General features: G+C 46.0%; 2 protein-coding genes and 1 pseudogene across 2 annotated transcripts; 1 reads left to right on the top strand and 2 right to left on the bottom strand.

Moving 5' to 3' along the window:
• Positions 1 to 50: 50 nt before the first annotated feature.
• On the bottom strand, positions 51 to 8333 carry LOC123169442 (protein ACCELERATED CELL DEATH 6-like). Its single transcript, XM_044587315.1, has 3 exons — positions 7602 to 8333; positions 1047 to 1618; positions 51 to 937 (listed from the first exon to the last, which is right to left on the bottom strand). Exons 1-3 carry the CDS (start codon positions 8311 to 8313, stop codon positions 203 to 205), a joined length of 2019 nt encoding a protein of 672 aa, XP_044443250.1. The 5' UTR covers positions 8314 to 8333; the 3' UTR covers positions 51 to 202.
• A 7629-nt stretch (positions 8334 to 15962) lies between these two features.
• On the bottom strand, positions 15963 to 16774 carry LOC123170383 (probable glutathione S-transferase; annotated as a pseudogene).
• Positions 16775 to 18530: 1756 nt separating this feature from the next.
• On the top strand, positions 18531 to 19943 carry LOC123170586 (probable carbohydrate esterase At4g34215). Its single transcript, XM_044588436.1, has 3 exons — positions 18531 to 18622; positions 19219 to 19645; positions 19746 to 19943. Exons 1-3 carry the CDS (start codon positions 18531 to 18533, stop codon positions 19941 to 19943), a joined length of 717 nt encoding a protein of 238 aa, XP_044444371.1.
• The last annotated feature ends 278 nt before the right edge of the window (positions 19944 to 20221 follow it).

Below are 20221 nucleotides of genomic sequence, written 5' to 3' on the forward strand. Positions count from 1 at the left end.
CATAAGGTAGTATTTCACACTAAATTAAAAGATACATGTGGTTTGTTTGGGATGATTAATGAGATACTACTGAAAAAGGCAGCAGTAACATAACTGATTGCCTTTGACGCTAGGGGCATAAGGTAGTATTCACACTATATTAAAAGATACATGTGGTTTGCCAACTTGGGATGATCAATGAGATTCTACAGAAATATATAGATTAGTGAGACATGGCCGCGATGAGAATGTATGGCCAGTACAGCCCTATCACAAACAACCCGACTAGGCCCATTAGGAGTGTTAGGCCTGCATGTGCCAGCCTCCACCAACTTGCCTGACTTGCAAACATCCTCGCCATCACCGCTTTACCGTCGCTGTAAAACATTTGCACCGCAACGATGAACAAAAAGAGTTCGACCAGCACGAGTGGAAGCACCATGGTCATGCTAGAATACATGGCCTTGGTTTGCTCGACCGGAGCCAGGATGGAATACACCCCGAAAGCGAAGGCGGCGGCGAGGCTCCTAGCTGAACTAGCCAGAAAGTTTACGGACATGAGTAAGGGCCACATGCGGTCTTTCACGTTGGGGCCCACCCCTGCATACATGAGAAAGAGGATGGACAGCACGGAGCAGATGAATGCCAATGTGTTGGCAATGACAAACGAGTCGAAGGAGTAGTGCCCCGAAAGCGTCGGGGTGCCGCCCTTGTGGTTGTCATCTGCTCGGTAGCCACCAGGCACGGCAAAGGCTGCGGCGAACGTCACCGTCGTGATCAGCACTGAGACAAGACCGATGATCTGCGTTTCAGTGGCGATGTTCTGTGATCTGTTTATTTCTTCTAAAGCAGACTTGATGATTTCTCTCCGTTCTATCCCCGAGAATGCTATCCGTGCGGAAACACCAGTCGACATGTGGGCACCTTTCAACAAGATACGTATCCTTTGCCGTGGGTCCTGGAAGAACAAATAAGTAATATGAAGCAAAAAAAAAGTCAATCCATTAATAACGATCGAGATAGTAGGCGGGCGTGCATGCATGGGACAAGAAAAATTGCTTAATTACCCCGTAGAAGGCCGACCCTGCGCTGTGTGCCCTGAGGGTTGCAGTCATGAACGCAATCTCTAGTGGTGTTTTTCTCTTGTTGTTCCTTACATCTAGCTTGACCTGTGGTATTGACACCAGATTACAGACTGCCCCTATATTCCCTGCCAGAACAGCAAGGTGCAGCGCAGTGTTCCCGTCTTTGTCTTGCATGTTCATGACCGACGACGCAAACGACTTGCCCTGCCATCCGCAAGCCAACTTGATGACGCGGATGCTCCTCTCCTCCTCGGCCGCGACATGGAGGAATGTCCTGCCTTCGCCGTCGCGTAGCTTGGCGCAGTAAGGGCCGCTCTCTTCTAGCAAGGCGGAAACTGAATTCTTATCACCCTCGAACGCAGCTAAATGTATGGGAAATGACCCATTATTGTCTGGCATATACGCTGCAGCTGGGCCAGCCTTGAGTAGCAATCCCATCGGTCCCCGCCATGTGGCGGCCAAGTGAAGGGGCGTGCTTCCTGTGGATCGGTCCGCTTGTGTCACAAGGTGATTGTTCCTTTCCAATAGCATTTTCATTACCTGATGAGTTGCCTCTGCAAAGTTTAGCTACCAAAGTCAGCGAGCGGGATATAAAATGAAGGGAAGACTAGTACTGCTCCACCATCACGACGACGCGCACCCAAGCGTCGTTGTGGATGTCACCCAAAGCTATGAGCTATCAACACGTGAGAGAACAAGCGAGGGACACTGATTTTTGCGTTGCCTAAAACGTTGTAGCTTTTCTGTCTTTTATTCTCCTTTTGTTCTGTTATTAGAAAACCAAAAACATGACGTACCTCTTGCTCCACTATTGAATGTGCCACTCCATGATCCGAGCTAGTGCTAGGCAGCCTACAAATATGTTGGGTACCAAGATGAACCGTAGTAGCTCCAGATCCGTGGAGTCCGTGGCCTCAGCTTGGTCTTGGGTAACCCCATATCGGCGGCTGCGAGACGCCGGCCCTGGCTGCATGGTGGCTGCTGCGCAGCAGGATCAATCCCCCGCCGTCTGCGCACAATAACAGGAGGCGATTTGTATGCAGTGACCGGAGGCAATGATGAAGGTTGTGAAGTACTGGTGGCATCGAGAATTGCCTGCGATGATATTGTCTGACCATACCGGAGTTTCATCCTCCTTGGTATGATGGCCGGTCGGTGATTTGCTGTCACAGCGAAGGATGGTTGAGGAAAAGGCGTCATGTGGTGCTGTTGTCTGATGCAGATTTGCCATCGATAGCCATCTGGGAGGAAGGTTCAAGACTGCCTGAGCGTCCCAGTTGGGGATTTTGGCGATGCTTGGGACCTTCCTCCCCTGTCAATTGCTTTGTGGGGCAAGCAACTCTTGTTGCAGCTCGGTAGCCTGCTTGTGCGGGCATGGTCATGGTTTGCATGGAATATGTCATGACCGTGTGCATGTGTAGCTGTTGGGATCGTGGAAAGTGTAGGCGACAACAATAGGAGGACTTCGAATTGATGGTGCTTTTCATGCACCTAGTTTCGAGCTCTGGGTGAAAACCCTAGGTTTCACCCTAGTTGGTCATACCTGGCAAAGTTCCCTATGCATTGTAACCTTGTTGAAGGTTTTCCTTGGAGTTTGTTCATACTTGATCTTCAAGGTGAAAACCTATGACCTTTCCTTCATTGGTTGGCTCCGGTGATGGCGGCGCTCGCTCGTCGCCCTTCATGAAGGCGTTGATGTTGAAGAATCTTACTCGTAGTGATTCTGTTCTCAATTGTGGTTGGTGTCGATGGTCATTGCTACATTTTGGTCGTTGTTTTGTTCGCTTCAGGATTCTTTTAGCTCCACATAGGCAAGCTTTGGTCTTGTATGACTTTACTTTGCCATCGTCGTCCTTTGTGTGCGCGTCAATGTTATTTATGTGCATCCTCAGAGGTTGTGTGTATGCTCATTTTGTTTGCACCCTCTTGATGCTTCATTATGAGTCAATAAAAAGCACCCTTTGTCAAAAAGGTACTGCAGCAACCATGGTAACACGCCTACTGTTATGTGTATTGTTATATGTGCACTATTTTTTTGTCATGTACTACAGAAGTTGTTTGTGGGTGTGGCAGCAAATATGTGCCAAATGTGTTGGATCTGACGACTGAGAAATGCTCAAACATAGGACATCGTAGCCTTCTAACTTTGCAAGAGGCAAGTCAGAGGATTTCCTTCCGCGGGACGGGATTGCACTCGGAGATATCTTGTTTGATGGGTAATTTGAAGTGAGGCACGCTAGATTTCTGATGAGGATACGACGTTAGTGATAGTTTCAGAAAGTTCGAGGTGGTGAGGCTATCATCATATATTTGTCATTTATTTCGTGTTGGGTGATGAGTTCAATTTATGTGAGAATTATGTTAATAATTTTGTGGCTACATGATAGGTTTTGTGGAATTTTACTGCACTCGAGCACTACTTTTTGTCGTTATTCCTCAGGTAACACCTTTGGGAGCAAAAAAAGTCTTATGGAAGGAATTCCAGAAAATTATGGTGGAATCACGTTATTTTATGTGATAATCAACTACCATAAAAGAATAAAGCAAAGGGTCCAAAGGAGGAGCACCTACGGTGGCTCCTGAGCCAAAGATAGCCTATCATACGAGTGTGCCTTCTCGTATGGGTGGTCGTATGGTGTGCCAGGGGAGCCACCTCGTCAGGCAAGCCAGGGGACCCACCTGTCAGGTTGACCAGGTCAACGGTCAACGTTGACTGCTGATGTCATGCTGACGTCATGCTGATGCATTAATTAAATTTCGAATTAAATTAATTTATTAAATTCTAAAAATGATTTAAATCTTTAAAATTTAATATAAGATAAACCATAGCTCGGATGGAAAAACTTTGTACATGAAAGTTGCTCAGAACGACGAGACGAATCTAAATACGTAGTCCGTTTGTCAGCCACACGTTCCTAGCATAGAGAACATGGAACTTTCCCCCTCCGGTCCGTATGTCCGAAAACGCGAAACATCGGGAATACTTTCCCGGATGTTCCCCCCCTTCGCCGGTACCACCTACTGCCGCGTTAGGACACACCTAGCACCGCTCATTGTCATGTCACGCATCGTCATGCTTATGTTTGCATTGTATTTACTGTTTCTCCCCCCCCCCCTCTTCTCTCCAGTAGACTACGAGACCGACGCTGCTGGTGCCCAGTTCGACTACGGAGTTGACGACCCCTCCTACTTGCCAGAGCAACCAGGCAAGCCCCCCCTTGATCACCAGATATCGCCTATTCTTCTCTATACTGCTTGCATTAGAGTAGTGTAGCATGTTACTGCTTTCCGTTAATCCTATCCTGATGCATAGCCTGTCCTTGCTACTACTGTTGTTACCATTACCTACAATCCTACATGCTTAGTATAGGATGCTAGTTTTCCATCAGTGGCCCTACATTCTTGTCCGTCTGCTGTGCTATACTATCGGGCCGTGATCACTTGGGCGGTGATCACGGGTATATACTTATATAATCTATACATGACACCTGTGGTGACTAAAGTTGGGTCGGCTCGTAGGAGTACCCGCAAGTGGATCTTTGTGGCGGAGCGACAGGGCAGGTTGAGACCACCTAGGCGAGAGGTGGGCCTGGCCCTGGACGGCGTCCGCGGTTACTTCGACATAACACACTTAACGAGTTCTTGGTATTTGATCTGAGTCTAGCCATTTGGTCCATACGCACTAACCAGCTACGCGGGAACAGTTATGGGCAGTCGACGTCGTGGTATCAGCCGAAGCTCTTTTTGACGTCAGCGACGGAGCGGCGCGCGCCGGATTGGACTGGAACGCCACTAGGCTAGGTCTGCTTCCGGCCGCCCTCGCAACGTGCAGGTGTGCAATGGGCAATGGGCCCAGACCCCTGCGCGCATAGGATTTAGACCGGCGTGTTGACCTTTCTGTTGAGCCTAGGTGGGGCTGCGACGTGTTGATCTTCCGAGGCCGGGCATGACCCAGAAAAGTGTGTCCGGCCAAATGGGATCGAGCGTGTTGGGTTATGTGGTGCACCCCTGCAGGGAAGTTTATCTATTCGAATAGCCGTGTCCCTCGGTAAAAGGACGACCCGGAGTTGTACCTTGACCTTATGATAACTAGAACCGGATACTGAATAAAATACACCCTTCCAAGTGCCAGATACAACCCGGTGGTCGCTCTCTAACAGGGCGACGAGGAGGGGATCGCCGGGTAGGAATATGCTATGCGTTGCTACTTGGAGGACTTCAATCTACTCTCTTCTACATGCTGCAAGATGGAGATGGCCAGAAGCGTAGTCTTCGACAGGATTAGCTATCCCCCTCTTATTCTAGCATTCTGCAGTTCAGTCCACTGATATGGCCCTTTACACATATACCCATGCATATGTAGTGTAGCTCCTTGCTTGCGAGTACTTTGGATGAGTACTCACGGTTGCTTCTCTCCCTCTATTTCCCCTTTCCTTTCTATCTGGTTGTCGCAACCAGATGCTGGAGTCCAGGAGCCAGATGCCACCGTCGACGACGACACCTACGGCACTGGAGGTGCCTACTACTACGTGCAGCCCGCTGACGACGACCAGGAGTAGTTAGGAGGATCGCAGGCAGGAGGCCTGCGCCTCGTTCGATATGTATCCCAGTTTGTGCTAGCCTTCTTAAGGCAAACTTGTTTAACTTATGTCTATACTCAGATATTGTTGCTTCAGCTGACTCGTCTGTGATCGAGCACTTGTATTCGAGCCCTCGAGGCCCCTGGCTTGTATTATGATGCTTGTATGACTTATTTATGTTTTAGAGTTGTGTTGTGATATCTTCCCGTGAGTCCCTGATCTTGATCGTACACATTTGCGTGCATGATTAGTGTATGGTCAAATCGGGGACGTCACAGTCTTCTTCGACGTGAGCTGCGGTGCATCACCCTCGGCGTTGGATGTACACGGTGACGTGTTCGTGTGCGAACAATAGGTTTTGTAATTAACAATGTATGTGTTTTCAATACTGTCGACATATTTTTAATTTACACTGAACCTTTTATTATGTGATATTTAAAAAATGTCCATGCATATAACAAAAATGTTCATAGTATATAATATAATAATGTTCACTGTACATTTATACAATAATGTTCAATGTGTATTTATACAGTAATCTTCAGTGTGTTTTTACAAAAAATATCACATTATATTAAAAAACTCATTATATATTAAAAACTTCATTATATATTTTAAAAATAATCATAATATAATTAAAAAGATCATTGTATATTAAAAAATGTTCAATGTATATATGAAATGTGTTCATCGTATATTATACAATAATTTTCAGTGTGTACACATAGGCCTTCCCCGAAACCCCACAGTCACTAATCTAGTGGTAATCTTTCTAGTTTTAGAGCCCGGAGTTAAAGTTTATACCTTCTCACAATAGCTAAAGTCAGTCGAGTCGATTTTGAAGGAGAAGGATAAAGAAGGAGGCAGGAGGGAAGGAAAGAGAAGGAAGGGGCCCGCCGGAGGGCAACCCCATTATCTATCTTAGGGTTTAGGGTGGGGCGCTGGTGGGGCTTCCCTGGATAAAAAAAAACTGGACGCGAGCGGGGATAGAGGGATGGCTGGGGGCAGCAGCAAGACCGGTTGTGGGGGCGGGGCGGTCATCGGAGTGCCGCCGGCCGTGGACGGCGGGGACCGGCGGCTAGGCCAGTGGTAGCTGGTAGCGGGAGGAAGGAGATTGTTTCCAGGAGGAAGAAGGTTAGAGGGAGGTGCGGGAGGTTGAAGAAAGGTGCGGGCTGTTGATTTCGCATCCGATAGTTGAAAAAATCGACTAACCCGAAACTTTTTTTTTCAGCTGACTGACATATAGCCACGCCCATACTTTCTTACGAGTTTTGAGAGGTAGTCCGTAGTCTATGCTTGTCCCTATGTCAAACTAGGCATAATTGGCTAACTGTAGGACAAGTGTACGGTCACGTGAACTATGGTTTTGACTAAAGAATTTAAAAAAACTGTACACGAAACCCTGAAAATTTACAGCATGCATATGGTAATGTGTGACATATGTGCAAAATTTTGAGGACCAATACATTAAAAGGATGAGAAAGAGGAGTCAAGTGACAAATTAACTTGCACCAATTTTAAAAAACAAATTGTTCTACTTGTACAACGGGTAAAAATAAGGAAATCAATTTGTACAAACTGAACATTGCTACACAAAATAATAGTAATGCACATGTTTACATAAGTTTTTCATGATTTTTAGGCAAAATACTTTTTCAAGATACTATTATTTTTGGTCTTTTGCTCTAGCACACTGAAATTTTGTCCCTTTGCACAGCACCACTACACAAAAAAAGGATAAAAAACACAACTAAATACTTGTACATCACAAATTTCACAATTAAAAGAAGAAACCCAACAGCTTGTCACATGTGAAGTGAGGCGTGTATGCATATTAGAAGCTACTCTACAAGTAGCTACCAAATAATTAGACACTTGAAATCAAAACAGCTAGTACTAAAAAACTTGCAAAGCAAACGTACTATATGGGAGAAGAAAATTAATTGAAGATATATACCTTTGGCCTGCCTCCCCAGAATAGCTGCGTGGAAGGCATTTTGGCCGTCTGGTCCAGAGTAAGACAGCTCTTGGTCTCCCTCAAAGAGCTGCCTTGCAATGTCCCCGAGACCCAGCAAGAGGGCCAAGTATAAGGGCGAGGCGCCGTCGGCCAGCGGAACACGCGCTAGCTGCGAGTCCGCCGACAGTAGCACGCCCACCATGTCCTTGTCTTCCAAGCGGATCGCTTCGTGCAGCACCGTCTCTCCCTTGCCGTTCTGCGCCCTCAGGATCTCCTTCAGCCCAGTCTCATCACCATCACCGGGTCGAGCAAGACCCAAGAGATGGGTGACCATCCTAGCATGCCCCAGCCGGGCGGCGCAGTGTAGCGGGGTGTCGCCGTTGCGGTTGCGGTTGCGGGTGCCGAGGAGGTGCTTCGCCTTGCCGACGATCATCGTCGCACACTCCAAGAAACGTGCATCGCCTCCGCCCGCGACCACATGCAGGATGGAGTCTCCCGTAGCAGTGGCCGCATCTGCATCTACTGCCATGGCAGCAGCAGCAGCAGCGCGTCCTGCTTGTCCGTCGACAGCATCCTCCGCCTCATTCTTGACGTGGAGGACGACTTCTTCCTCGTGCTGCTGGAGAAGGCGCTTTATCTGCTCCACATCACCTTGCCCTGCGGCCATGAGCAGCTCGTTTGACATGCTCTGCACATTGGAGGCTGGATCCATTCTTTTCTCGGTGTCAATTCAAATTAATTTTGCCTCTCCTCCATCCGGCGCGTGCGTGTCCCTATATATACAAGCATATGGAGAGATAGATGAATAGATATACTTGGGTTCCTCAAAGGGTCAAGGTATCTGTACGCTTGCATTGCATTCCATGCATGAGAGAAGCGATTCTTCCCCAGGCTTAACGCAAAGCTGCATCCATCTGCTAGCTGTGTGAATCGGTTCGCAGCGACAGGGTGTCAAACAAAGAAAGAAAGGCAAAAAGAGGTGCTGCGGTTTGTTTTTGTATAGTGTAAGCTTGCAGGGCTTAGTTCGACATATACTGTATAAAAGTTTCGGGTCGAAGAATATTTTAAGGCCTCTACTAAAAATAATAACACTATCATCATGTTACTTTGTGGTGTGGGTTGTTTTTTATATGACCATATCGTGCCATGTTATGATCACTTAACTGTCAGGTCTCTCTGCATAGATATCCAAAACAACATGGTGTGGCGTCTCTCCTCCAAGGAAAGGCGGTTAGGGTTTCTGCCTTCCGTCGACGGCGCCGCCGATCTACCACGTCTACTGTGGCCTTAGGGCCATGGGTGCGTGGTGGATCCCGGCCATTGTCGGCCAAGCACATGAATCTACAATGTATGGTAATCATTTTCTTAATTTATGTTGTCCAACTCCAGCATGCCCCTCACCTGTGGTATCCACTCCTAGAAAGAGTGAGAAAAATTAGTTATCGGTTTTTTGAAATAACATACCACAAAACGAACCAAAACAAACCACCGTTGCAGAATATTCCTTTCATGATAGGCCACCACTGATGGGCACAAAGTGACCATTAGTAGAAGTGTTACCAATGACGAGCGGAAAAATGGACCATTGGTGCTTACTCAAACGCACGGTCTTATTTCAGGAGAGAAAATTACCACAAATGGGCCTATATAAAGGCCCATCGGTGACACCATCCTACACCTGACGGACTTAACCACTGACGGGCATGAATTATGGCACGTCGATGGTATTTTGTACACATCTAACAAGCTAACCTATCAGCCAGTCGGCACAGATCTAAGCCCATTTTAGCGTATAAATCTATCTCTACCCTAGTACTTCTCTCCCTTCTCCTGATTACTCCACTCTTTCTCCTCCATGCACCGGCAACCCTCTCCACTCCTCTCTAAGTGCAGCCAACCCCTTCCACTTCTCCTCTAAGAACCTCCCCGTGCTCCATTCCCCCGCTCCATCTCGTCGTCTCAGTGCGGGTCTGCCATATCCTGGCTCCAATTGTTGTTCACTATTGACGAAACCCTCTTCCAGTTACGCGCAGGCTGCCCGTCAATCCGACATAAGTGGTGCTGGCATTATGAATGACAAGTAGCTGCTATGTAACCTTGCCATTGGTGTGGCCATTTGGCAGTGATCCTCAAAAGCGATTGTGAGCAAGCCAGACAAAGCTGCCTACAATATGTCCACTAGTGCCAGTTATTATTGCTATACACAGGTACAGAAGCGGTTAGAAATATAAAACCGTCTGCACAAGGCATTGGAGGCGGTTTCTATTTTGAAACCGCCTCTAATTTCTCACAAGCACAAGGGTTTTTGGGGGTGCATCCTTTGCCTTCTATTTTCCATCCCATTCCCCTCCTCATCCCCATTCCACGCGCAAATCCTAGCCAAACCCTAGCACCACTGAAAAACTCGCCGAGCAGGCGCTCTTGTACACTTGTACGTCGGTGACCGACTTTGACTTACTACTCCGGTTGGTAGATGGCCCATCTGTGGCGAAGCAGTGGCAGATATGCCTATTTGTAGTGCGGTGGCACATCCAGCCACACACGCAGCACGGTGGCAGATCCCCTATTCCGTGGCGGTGCAGTGAACGTTGTGGACCTAGTGCACCACTGAATAGGGGTGGCGCAGTGGCAGATCGACTCATTCTACAGTTGTACGCTGGTTGTTTTGGACCCAGTCCTCCTCCGAACAGGGCATTGTGGTGGCAGATTGAGCCATTTCGTGGCAGTGCAGTGGTATACCTGCCCATCCAAGGCGGGTGGCGGCTGCTAGGACAGGAATGGCAACGCCGCCGACCAGCACCGAGGCCTCCCCAGGCAGACGTTCGGCATGGAGAGCTGCCAACTGCTATTGGCCTCCATGCGTGACAGGTTATTTACTATTAGCTATTGTAGCGACAAAAACGCTCTTATATTATGAGACAGAGGGAGTATTAGCTATTGTGTGTTTATAGAGTTTGGTAGGTGAGTTGCTTCTTATGGCAATCTGTTTAGTATTTCGAGTTTAGTCTAACTTGTAAGCCATGCTGGCAGGGCACGAGACCACAACTTCTTGCCTTCACAATCGCCGCATGGCGCGTTGGGCCCTCAGCCTCAGATGGACATCTTTTGCAACATCTTGGCCCATACTTCTGGCTGCCCAGCTCTCCCTTCTAAGCATTGGTGATAGGACGCCTATTTAGCGCCTTTGGTTTCCAAATGTCACTAAAATGCTCGCGGAATGTTGCCCAATAGTTCCCACTCGCTAGCTTGCATGCTCATTCGCTTAGCCTCTTGTCTCGCACATTTGGTTTGGCTTATATTGGCTCGCTCGCCTACTTTAAAAATAATTAATACCACATGCCTAAAAAAACCAGCTATTGGTTTCTTGATTTTTTTAAATAATATTCATGAATTTTAAAATAAGTTCAGTAATTTTTAAAAATGTCAATGGAGAAAAATCTGCATGGTTAAAAAAATGTTCGCAAATTATAGAACCATTATCTGATTGAAAAATGTTGTAAAATTTTCAAAATAAAATTAAAATAAAACAAAACAAAGAGGAAGAAAATTGAACAGAAAAAGTAAAAAACAAAAGAAAACCAAAAAGAAGCAAAACAAAAAATAGGGGAAAAAGAAACCATGCAGAACTTTCTAGAATCTACACAAAATCGGGTCGGGGGTCAACCTTTACCCTCTTACATGGGCCAGTCCACTTCCTAAAATGTGCCAATATACGAATTGAACACTGTTTTTCCAAACCTATTTGGCACCTTAAGCGCGGCTCAGTTTACAGTCTCGTTGCCTAGCCCATCAGGGTTCAAGTCCTGGTGCTCATATTTATTCTAGATTTATTTTAGTATTTTTGGTGATGCGGGTTCAGTGGGAGGAGACGTTCCCGTCGACTACGAGGCGCCTACGGTGACTTCGTATAATCTCAAGATGATATGCCGGTTTGGTCTATCGGAGGTGCTCATAGAAGTAGGGTGTGCGTTTGTGCGTTTATTGGGGTGAGTATTTGTCCATATGTACGAGTGCTTATGTTTATACCGTGTTAAAAAAATACAAGGAAAACTTCCGTAAAAAAGAAAGATAGTGCAAGGCAAACTCCCGTGTCAAGCTCTTGCTTGGGATTGTTGGGTCTGACCCAAGTAGCGCAAGCTGCTGCCGTTCGCTTGTGTGTCGTTCGCTAGATGTCATTGTTTTTCTTTCTATGTTTTGAGAAAAAAGAAACATAAACTTTAAAAATGTTCAGAAATATAAGAAGAATTCATGAAATTAAAAACTGTTCGTGAATTTAAAGTATGTTAGCGCCAAAGCAGCTACAGGGTCAAGAGTACACCCCTCGTCCCAGGTCAACTGGGACACGTTGTCCCATCATTCACAGCTTTTGCCATTGCCGGGGCACGTTGAGCATGCCGTTGGTCACATCGTTCGTAGCTGTGAATGATGTGACTAATAAGACGGCATGTTCCAACAGCACTGATGGACGCTGCGACCAAAGGAAGATGTGCTGCGAGGGCTGTCAGACAGTGCTCAGCCTAGAACGAATCTCCGTGCGAAGACCCAATGGCTAAGAGGCCGACTGAGACTTTGTTAAATCTCGGTCGACCGAGTTTTAGCAATTTACAAACAATTTTTCAGACTTTTGGGGGGGAAATTGTCAAGAAAAATGAAAAGTATAGCGAAAAGGTGAAAAAAATATAAAAAAGAGAAAAATCAAACAGAAAAACATTCACGAACCTTCTGGAAGGTTCCCTAATCGGAATCTCGCTTGCACATATCCGGCCCACCTGTAGTTCGCTCGATCTTTGTGTGATGCGCATAGAAAGGCAAATAAGGATTACTTACGGAGATAACTTTGTCAAATGGAAAAACAACCGAGTATCCGCATCAGCTGCTTAACCACACCCCAGCTTTACAAGGAGTTGTGCACTTCTCAGGGCACTAAGAAGAGGGTGGTACTAAATACTGTCATGTGCAAGGTAATGGCGGAGAAGATTCCCACGAGGGTCACTATTTACATTTTATATAACCAAACAGAAAAAGCAAAAAGAAATAAAACCGAACCAATTTACCGTTTTGAATTTCGGTTTTTTTTTGTATATAGTGGAAACCCGAACGATCAATCGAATAAACCAAAGTACAATATATATTTATATTTCTTTAGCAAACAACCATATAAGTACTCGATCACTTGAGCACGTGAGCTAGTCTCACTTGCATTGTCCAACATTCACACGTTTAGGCCCAATCTTATATTGACCTCCCATCTACTCTTCACCACGTTAGTAAGCAAGGCGGTACTTGCATATCATACACATATAGGAGACGAGGCCACATGTTTGATCTGTGGTTTTGCTGAAGATACATGGCGACATTAACTTATGGATTTAGGATAGCTCGGTGTGTTTGGGTTCTTGTGGACGAGAGTATATGATCAACTTAGAGAGTGCAAGGAACCTAATGCAAAGCTGGCCTTTTGACTTGCAAGATAGTTTATCCGGAGAGGACTATGTGAAGATGATGGTGACACTATGGGCGATATGGAAGGCCCGTAGAGATGTCATTCATGAGAGTATTTGTTAGTCGCCCTTTGCGACATGTGGTTTCATTAAAAGAATTATTCAAGTCCTAAAGGCGGACGACGTAAGAGATGTTGCCAGAGCATCTCAAACGCCAACTCGAAAAGCTTTGTGGATTCCTTCCCTTGCAAGAGTTGTGATGGGAAATGTAGATGGAGCTATATCTGAAGGGAAGAGGAGAAGCGCAACTGCTGCTATATTCTGGTCTGAGGAAGGAAAGTTCCTAGGGTCTTCGGCAATAGTAATCAATGGAGTCATAGAACCATCTACCATCGGCAATAGTAATCAATGAAGGAAAGTTCCTATACTATATTCCGAAACCATACCAAAATAATTTGGTATATAGCGAAACGAACCATACCAAAATAATAACCAAAGTTTTTGTATATACTGTATATAACCAAAGTTAACAAATTTATGACCGAAAACACATACTTTTTTGTACAAACAGTACGTGTTTTCAAATCCGCGTCAACTTTGGTTATTATGATATATGCCGAAAACATACCAAAATAATTTGGTATATATGGAAACCGAACTGCATCTTAATGGCATACCGTATTAACCAAAGTATGAATACCGTACTAACTGAAAAATCATATAAAGCGAATCAACCAAATGCACAGAGTTTCGCGAGGCCAGTCGTCGTCGCCGCTGGGACGCCGGTGATGCACGGTTCTCCAACTACGACTTCTACAAAACACCCTCAATGACTCCAACTCGGAATTCGGCTAGACAGTGTAATAACTAGGAATCCCATCTATTTAGTCTGTCAACATTTTGGCCAGTAAATATATGTACAAAGCATCGAATTTTTTCTCCAGTATATATGAGCTAAATTTCCAATGTTGTTTGAGTTTTGATCTAATTTAATTATGTGCTTTAATCTTAAATATTTGACTACTATTCCATTATGTTTAATCGAGAAAAATAGCATATAAAACATGATAGTTATAGTATAGATGATAATCGAATCAAGTAACAAATTGACGAAATTATTCAAGCAATTTGGAACAAAAAATATAAGTATCATATCCATGTATTTTGCCACTGCTGGTAGACCGACAATGACTAAGATAAGGGACAAGAACACGTACGATGCGGTGGAACAAGAGCTGGCATGTTAGCCGCCATGTCCTCTGGGAGGTCGTTGATGTCGGGCAAGTCGTCAATGAGATTGGAGAACCGGTTGTTGAAACTGCATTTGCCTCCCTAAGTGTTTTGGTGTTGATGACATTTCCCTAAAAAATGTTAATTTTGTATTTAAAAACTGTTAATTAAGTATTTGAAGAATGTTAAAAAATTATAGAATTTTTTTGACCATGTACTCAAAAGATGTTAATTATGTATTTGAAAAAATTTAATCAAGCATTTGAAAAATATTAAAAGCATATTAGGAAAATGTATTAGATATATAAATAATGTGTATTGAAAACAGTGAAAACCCGAGAGAAAACAAAAGAAAAACAGATGAAAACAAGAAAGGAAGAAACAAAATCAAAGAAAAATGAAGAAAAGAACAAAAAAGGCATAAAAACCGAGAAAGAAACCAACAAAGACAAAGAAGAACAAAGAAAATAAAAATGAAAGAAAAAACCCCAGTAAAAACAGAGAAAGAAACGAAGAAAAATCGGTGAAAACGAGAAAAACCTAAAACAAGAAAAGAAAAAGAGGCCAATGGAAACCCGCCTTTTCCCCTTCAAGTAGTGTGTGCCCTATCTAACACAAACTCGGCGATGGATTAGTGGACACCAATGCTACGAATGAACTAGGAGACTAGGAGATTCGGGGATCGAACAGCTATAAGCGAGACATAGCTGTCGCACATTTTTTTTCTCTATGCCATTTCTTTTAAGTGCGCTAATGGCCTGGCTCTCACACATTTTTTTCTCTATGACATTTCTTTTAAGTGCGCTAATGGCATGTCCTGTTACTGTAGTTTTTCTCTATGCCATTTCTTTAAGTGCGCTAATGACCCGGCTCTCGAACATTTTTTTTCTCTATGCCATTTCTTTTAAGTGCGCTAATGGCCTGGCCTGTTACTGTAGTTTTTCTTTATGCCATTTCTTTAAGTGCGCTAATGACCCGGCTCTCGAACATTTTTTTCTCTATGCCATTTCTTTTAAGTGCGCTAATGGCCTGGCCTGTTACTGTAGTTTTTCTTTATGCCATTTCTTTAAGTGCCCTAATGACCCGGCTCTCGAACATTTTTTTCTCTATGCCATTTCTTTTAAGTGCGCTAATGGCCTGGCCTGTTACTGTAGTTTTTCTTTATGCCATTTCTTTAAGTGCGCTAATGACCCGGCTCTCGAACATTTTTTTCTCTATGCCATTTCTTTTAAGTGCGCTAATGCCCGGCCCGTTACTGTAGATACTCGACATGAGAGAAGCTACCGTCTCGCTGTAAGCAAGACATATCTCTCGTGGCCACAATAATGTTGATGTCATACTTAGATGTGATATAGTTTTGTCATATCTGGATGAGCCCTAGACGAGTTCTTCTACACCTACGTAAATTGCTTACGTAATTAGTGTTACGAAATTCAGGGGGATTAGTAGTTGATTAGGGGAAAGGGGAGTTAGTACGTAAGATTTCGTAAGACTTATTCGCAAGTGCAGCATTTTCGGCCCTAGACACACCCATATAGCACCAATATTAAGCACTCATGATTTTTGATGTCACACACATACATAAGAATACATCCCGGTAGATTATGGAGTCACGATTCCACAAACTTTATTCTAGCACACAACATGGATAATTATACTGGCACACTGCATTGCACCGATCGAGTTGCTACTACTGATGGAGCATCCCGTTTGCTATCATCTTGTATTTGTCCTTCATCGCGCTGAAGAGGGCGACGAGCTGCACCCTCGCCGGCAGGCACTCCTTCACGCTTTCATTCTCAGTATACTCCTTTCCCCAGCGGCGCAGAGCAGGGAACTCGTTCTCGCCCATCAAGCTCACCCCGGTCACCTCCTCGAACGCGTAGATCCAGTGAGCCGACCCGCAGGCCACGACGTCGAGGCAATGGAGTCGCCGCCGAAGAACTTTTTCCCCTGAAGCTGCCCTTCCAGCAGCGCCAGGTTCTCCTTCATCTCCTTCACGAACCCCTTCTGCTCCTCGCGGGCGTCCAGCCACATGGCCAGCCAGAACGGCCTCGAGCACTGCTTGCATGACCATTAAAGTGTAGGGTAAGTTCATGGCTGCATGGGCACGAAAAGACGGTCGCTAGCTTGTATGGAAAGTAGGAGGATATAGGAGATGATCACCTTCTGTTCCAGGAACTGCGCCCAGAAACAGGCGGTGGCGCGGTCGTAGGGATCAGTCGGCAGGAGGGGCGGTCTGTCGAAGGCCTCGTCGATATACTCCATGATGACGAGGGATTCGCAGATGGCTCGGTCGCCGTGAAGAACCACCGGCACCTTCTGGTGGATGGGGTTGTGCTTCAGCAGCAGCTCGCTCTTGCTCTGGAGATCTTCCAGGATCAGCTCGTAGGGCACCCCTTTGAGCCGCAGGGCGGCAGCGGCGCGGTGGACGAATGGGCTCGCCAATGTGCCGATTAGCTTAACCGGTTCAGCCATCTTTCCTTTGCTAGCTTACTGCAGGTTCTTGCTTGCTGATATCTTGGCTGGTTAAGCTACTATCTAAGATGCGAGTACTTATAGGCATATGATCTTGCTGATATCTTGCCCTCTTGATCTGCACTGGATTTATAATTCAAATGGTGGGTGCTACTGATTCTTCTCCAAGAAATATTGAATTTTTTTTTAGTTTCTTTTAGTCAATGGCCTTTAGTTTCTTTGTCAAAGGTCGTATGAGACATGCTACTCCGTTGCTTCAATATAAACAAATGGATTCATATGATATGATAGTGCAAAGATAATATGAGATGATAGTGACTTTGTTTGACATCTGTATCATTAGATGTTTATCAGCTAGTAATGCAATACTAGTCAAAGTTTCTTGATGGGCAAGCTGGATAAGTCAGATCATGGACTTGCCTATTGTTTTAATCGGGGCCATAGTTATTAAAACTAGACCCGATCGGCTCTTTGTTGTCTCCTCCTCCTATTGTGATCTGATCTTACCAACCCAAAAGAACCTGAACAACAGACTCAAGCGATTTGGTTCACGTTGAAGACCGGACAAGCATTGAACTGGTTAAATCCGTATCGAGCCGGACGGTATTGATTAACTGGTAATCAACACTCACACCAAAGACAAGATATTTCACTTGTGCAGAATAAACAAATAAAGAAAAAGTTTGCACCAGGAATGGAACTGGGGATGTGTGAACAGGTGATATGCTGGGGTATATTTCAATAGTGACTTTGTTTGACATCTCTGTATATCATCTTATGTATATTATCAGCTAGCAATGTAAACGTAAGTTGAAGTTTGTTGAGGGGCACTCTGGAATAGACAGACCATGGGCTTGCATGTTGCTTTAACGGGGATGGGAATGTGGAAAATCCATTTTGGCTCAAGGGAGCACATGTTCCTGCGTGCCACAAATGGATTTTACAAATGTCCAAAAAATTGAAAAAAATTATATGTGTTCATTGTCACACTCAAATGGTACATGCAAATTTTTATGGGAAAAACTTAAGCATTTTGACATGTGCAAAAGAAACAAGTCGAATGCCAAATGTTACCCCCAAACGTTACACTTAATTATTATTTTCACCGACGAGCCATTGCTACCCCATAAGGCGTGAAAACTTTCAAGCACACTTGCTACACTAATATGAACATCTACAAAAAACAGAATTTTTAAAATTTATTTTGATTTTACTGTTCATTAGGGAGCATATGCTCCCAAAAGCCAAAAATCCGTGTCAAAGTGCAAAATCTGCATCATGGGAATGCCTATTCACTGCTAGTAAGGGTCATGTAGTAACTAAGTATGAAAATACCCTTTGGCTCTCAGGTGTAGGTGCTAGTAAGGGGCACGCATTGGAGGTATGACAAAGAGAAAATAAAACCAAGGAAGAGGCAACTCAACAAAGAGGAGAGATATAACCAGTTGGAGAGGACACAAACATGGTTGCAGTGGCGGCAACCTCCACAGACCAACGTAGCCCATGTCATGCATTCCATAAGGGTGTTGGCGAGCTGCAATTTCAGGTGGATGCCTCTTCCCCTGGACTTCTCACTGTCAATACCGTCCGCCGAGCATCTTCCCCAGCTTCATCTCCATCCCGCACTGCATTGGGTGTGCCATCGAGGTGGTCTATCGCATTGTCTTCCTTTGTGCCATGGAATGGTGACCCAATGATCGTGGCGAGAAGCTGGGGCAGCGTGAGGAGGAGAATATCAGCTGAGCGAAGAGAGGTATGGCTGCTAGGGACGGGAGGCAACATGGGGCTGGAGGCGTGTGGAGCGGAGGTGACTTCAACAACGTGGGATGGTGAAGGGGATGGCGGTGTGGACTTCGATGGCCTTTGGACTCGGTAGATCAAGTCGGGGGGGGGGGGGGGGGGGGGGGGGGAGGGGCAAACGCGGTGGCGCATGGGGGGGGGGGGAGGGGCAAACGCGGTGGCGCATGGCGGTCGCCATAGGGCTCGACGATGAGTGCGGCAGCAAAGTGGGAGGAGGTATGTGGCTGAGGAGAGAGAAGCGTTGGGTTGTCGGGCACATCCAGAGATATTTCGTTCGCCCACAACACCGTCATCTCCAATAAACAGTAAAAGTAAGTGCAAACACATGTCAACCGGTGAAACGAAATACGTGGCAACGTGTGAGGATCCCATGCCCGAGCACTACAGACGCACGGGGTTGCCGATAGCTTAGCCATCTTGTATTATGTATATATTGCTAGCAAATACACACATTATCTATAATCGAACCAAATTATCAAACAAACCTTACCACATACAACCATCAAGTATTCAACATCTCTCTTCAAATTTCCTATGGGACAACATAATCACCAAAAGTCCAAAACGAAACAAATTTTCCTACATATTCACCATCACATCATATACTCCCTACCAATCATCTATGATCATGTACTAACTACAAAAAGATAATCCTAAAACAAATAAAGCATCTACTCATCGTCACCCCGCACGCTCCGCCTCTCGCCGACCCTCCGCTGGGAGGAGGCCCGCGAGCCGCTGCACGCCGGTGTGGACGTGGGCAACATGGTGGGCGTGGGCCCGGGGATGCCGTTCGTGCACGCGCTGCTCCGGGCGCCGGCCTGCCCCAGGGGCGCCGTCGTGGGCCTCGTCCCCTGTGCGCAGGGCGGCACGCCCATCGCCAACTGGACCCACGGCTCGGATATGTACGATCGGATGGTGACCCGCGCCTGCGTCGCCGGCGCAGGGGCCGGCAGGATCGCCGCCTTGCTGTGGTTCCAGGGGGAGGCCGACGCCATGCGGTGCGAGGACGCGCTGGCCTATGCCTGGAGGATGGAGGCGTTCGTCCGGGACGTCCGCCAGGACCTCGCCATGCCCAACCTCCTCGTCATCCAAGTCCGTCGCTACACTACATCCATGCATGGGTCCCCTGCTCTGACTCCATTATTCTCCATTTTGAACCCTGTGAGTAAAAACATCCATGATCTTGTTGTAGGTTGGGATCGCGACGGCGCAGAATCAGGGGAAGTGGCTGGATCTGGTGAGGAAGGAGCAGAGGGCGGTGCGGGTGCCGAACCTCAAGTACGTGGATGCCATGGGTCTCCCCCTTGCTAGCGACGTCACACACCTCACCACCCAGGCGCAGGTCCGGCTCGGCAAGATGCTCGCCGACGCGTACATCGCCACGCTCTGATGGCTAGTAGTGTTCGTGGGAATACTATCGTTGATTCCATGGAAGAGTTAATTTGGTGATGATTAGTGGAGAACACCTGAATAAATCAGCTATACTACTCTTGAGTATGTAGGATACTTCATGCGCATTACTACCGCCTTGTTATGCGCATTGTCGGAAATGAAACAATCTCATCGCCAGTAAGATATTGCCGTTATGGGGAAGGAAAACTCTTCGCTTTGTTAAGTTTATAACTGCTTGGAAAGAAGACTTGCTGTTACAGAAACACTTCCCGTCAA

The sequence above is a fragment of the Triticum aestivum genome, chromosome 7D (assembly GCF_018294505.1).
Source record: "Triticum aestivum cultivar Chinese Spring chromosome 7D, IWGSC CS RefSeq v2.1, whole genome shotgun sequence".
In the NCBI taxonomy this organism is placed as follows: domain Eukaryota; kingdom Viridiplantae; phylum Streptophyta; class Magnoliopsida; order Poales; family Poaceae; genus Triticum; species Triticum aestivum.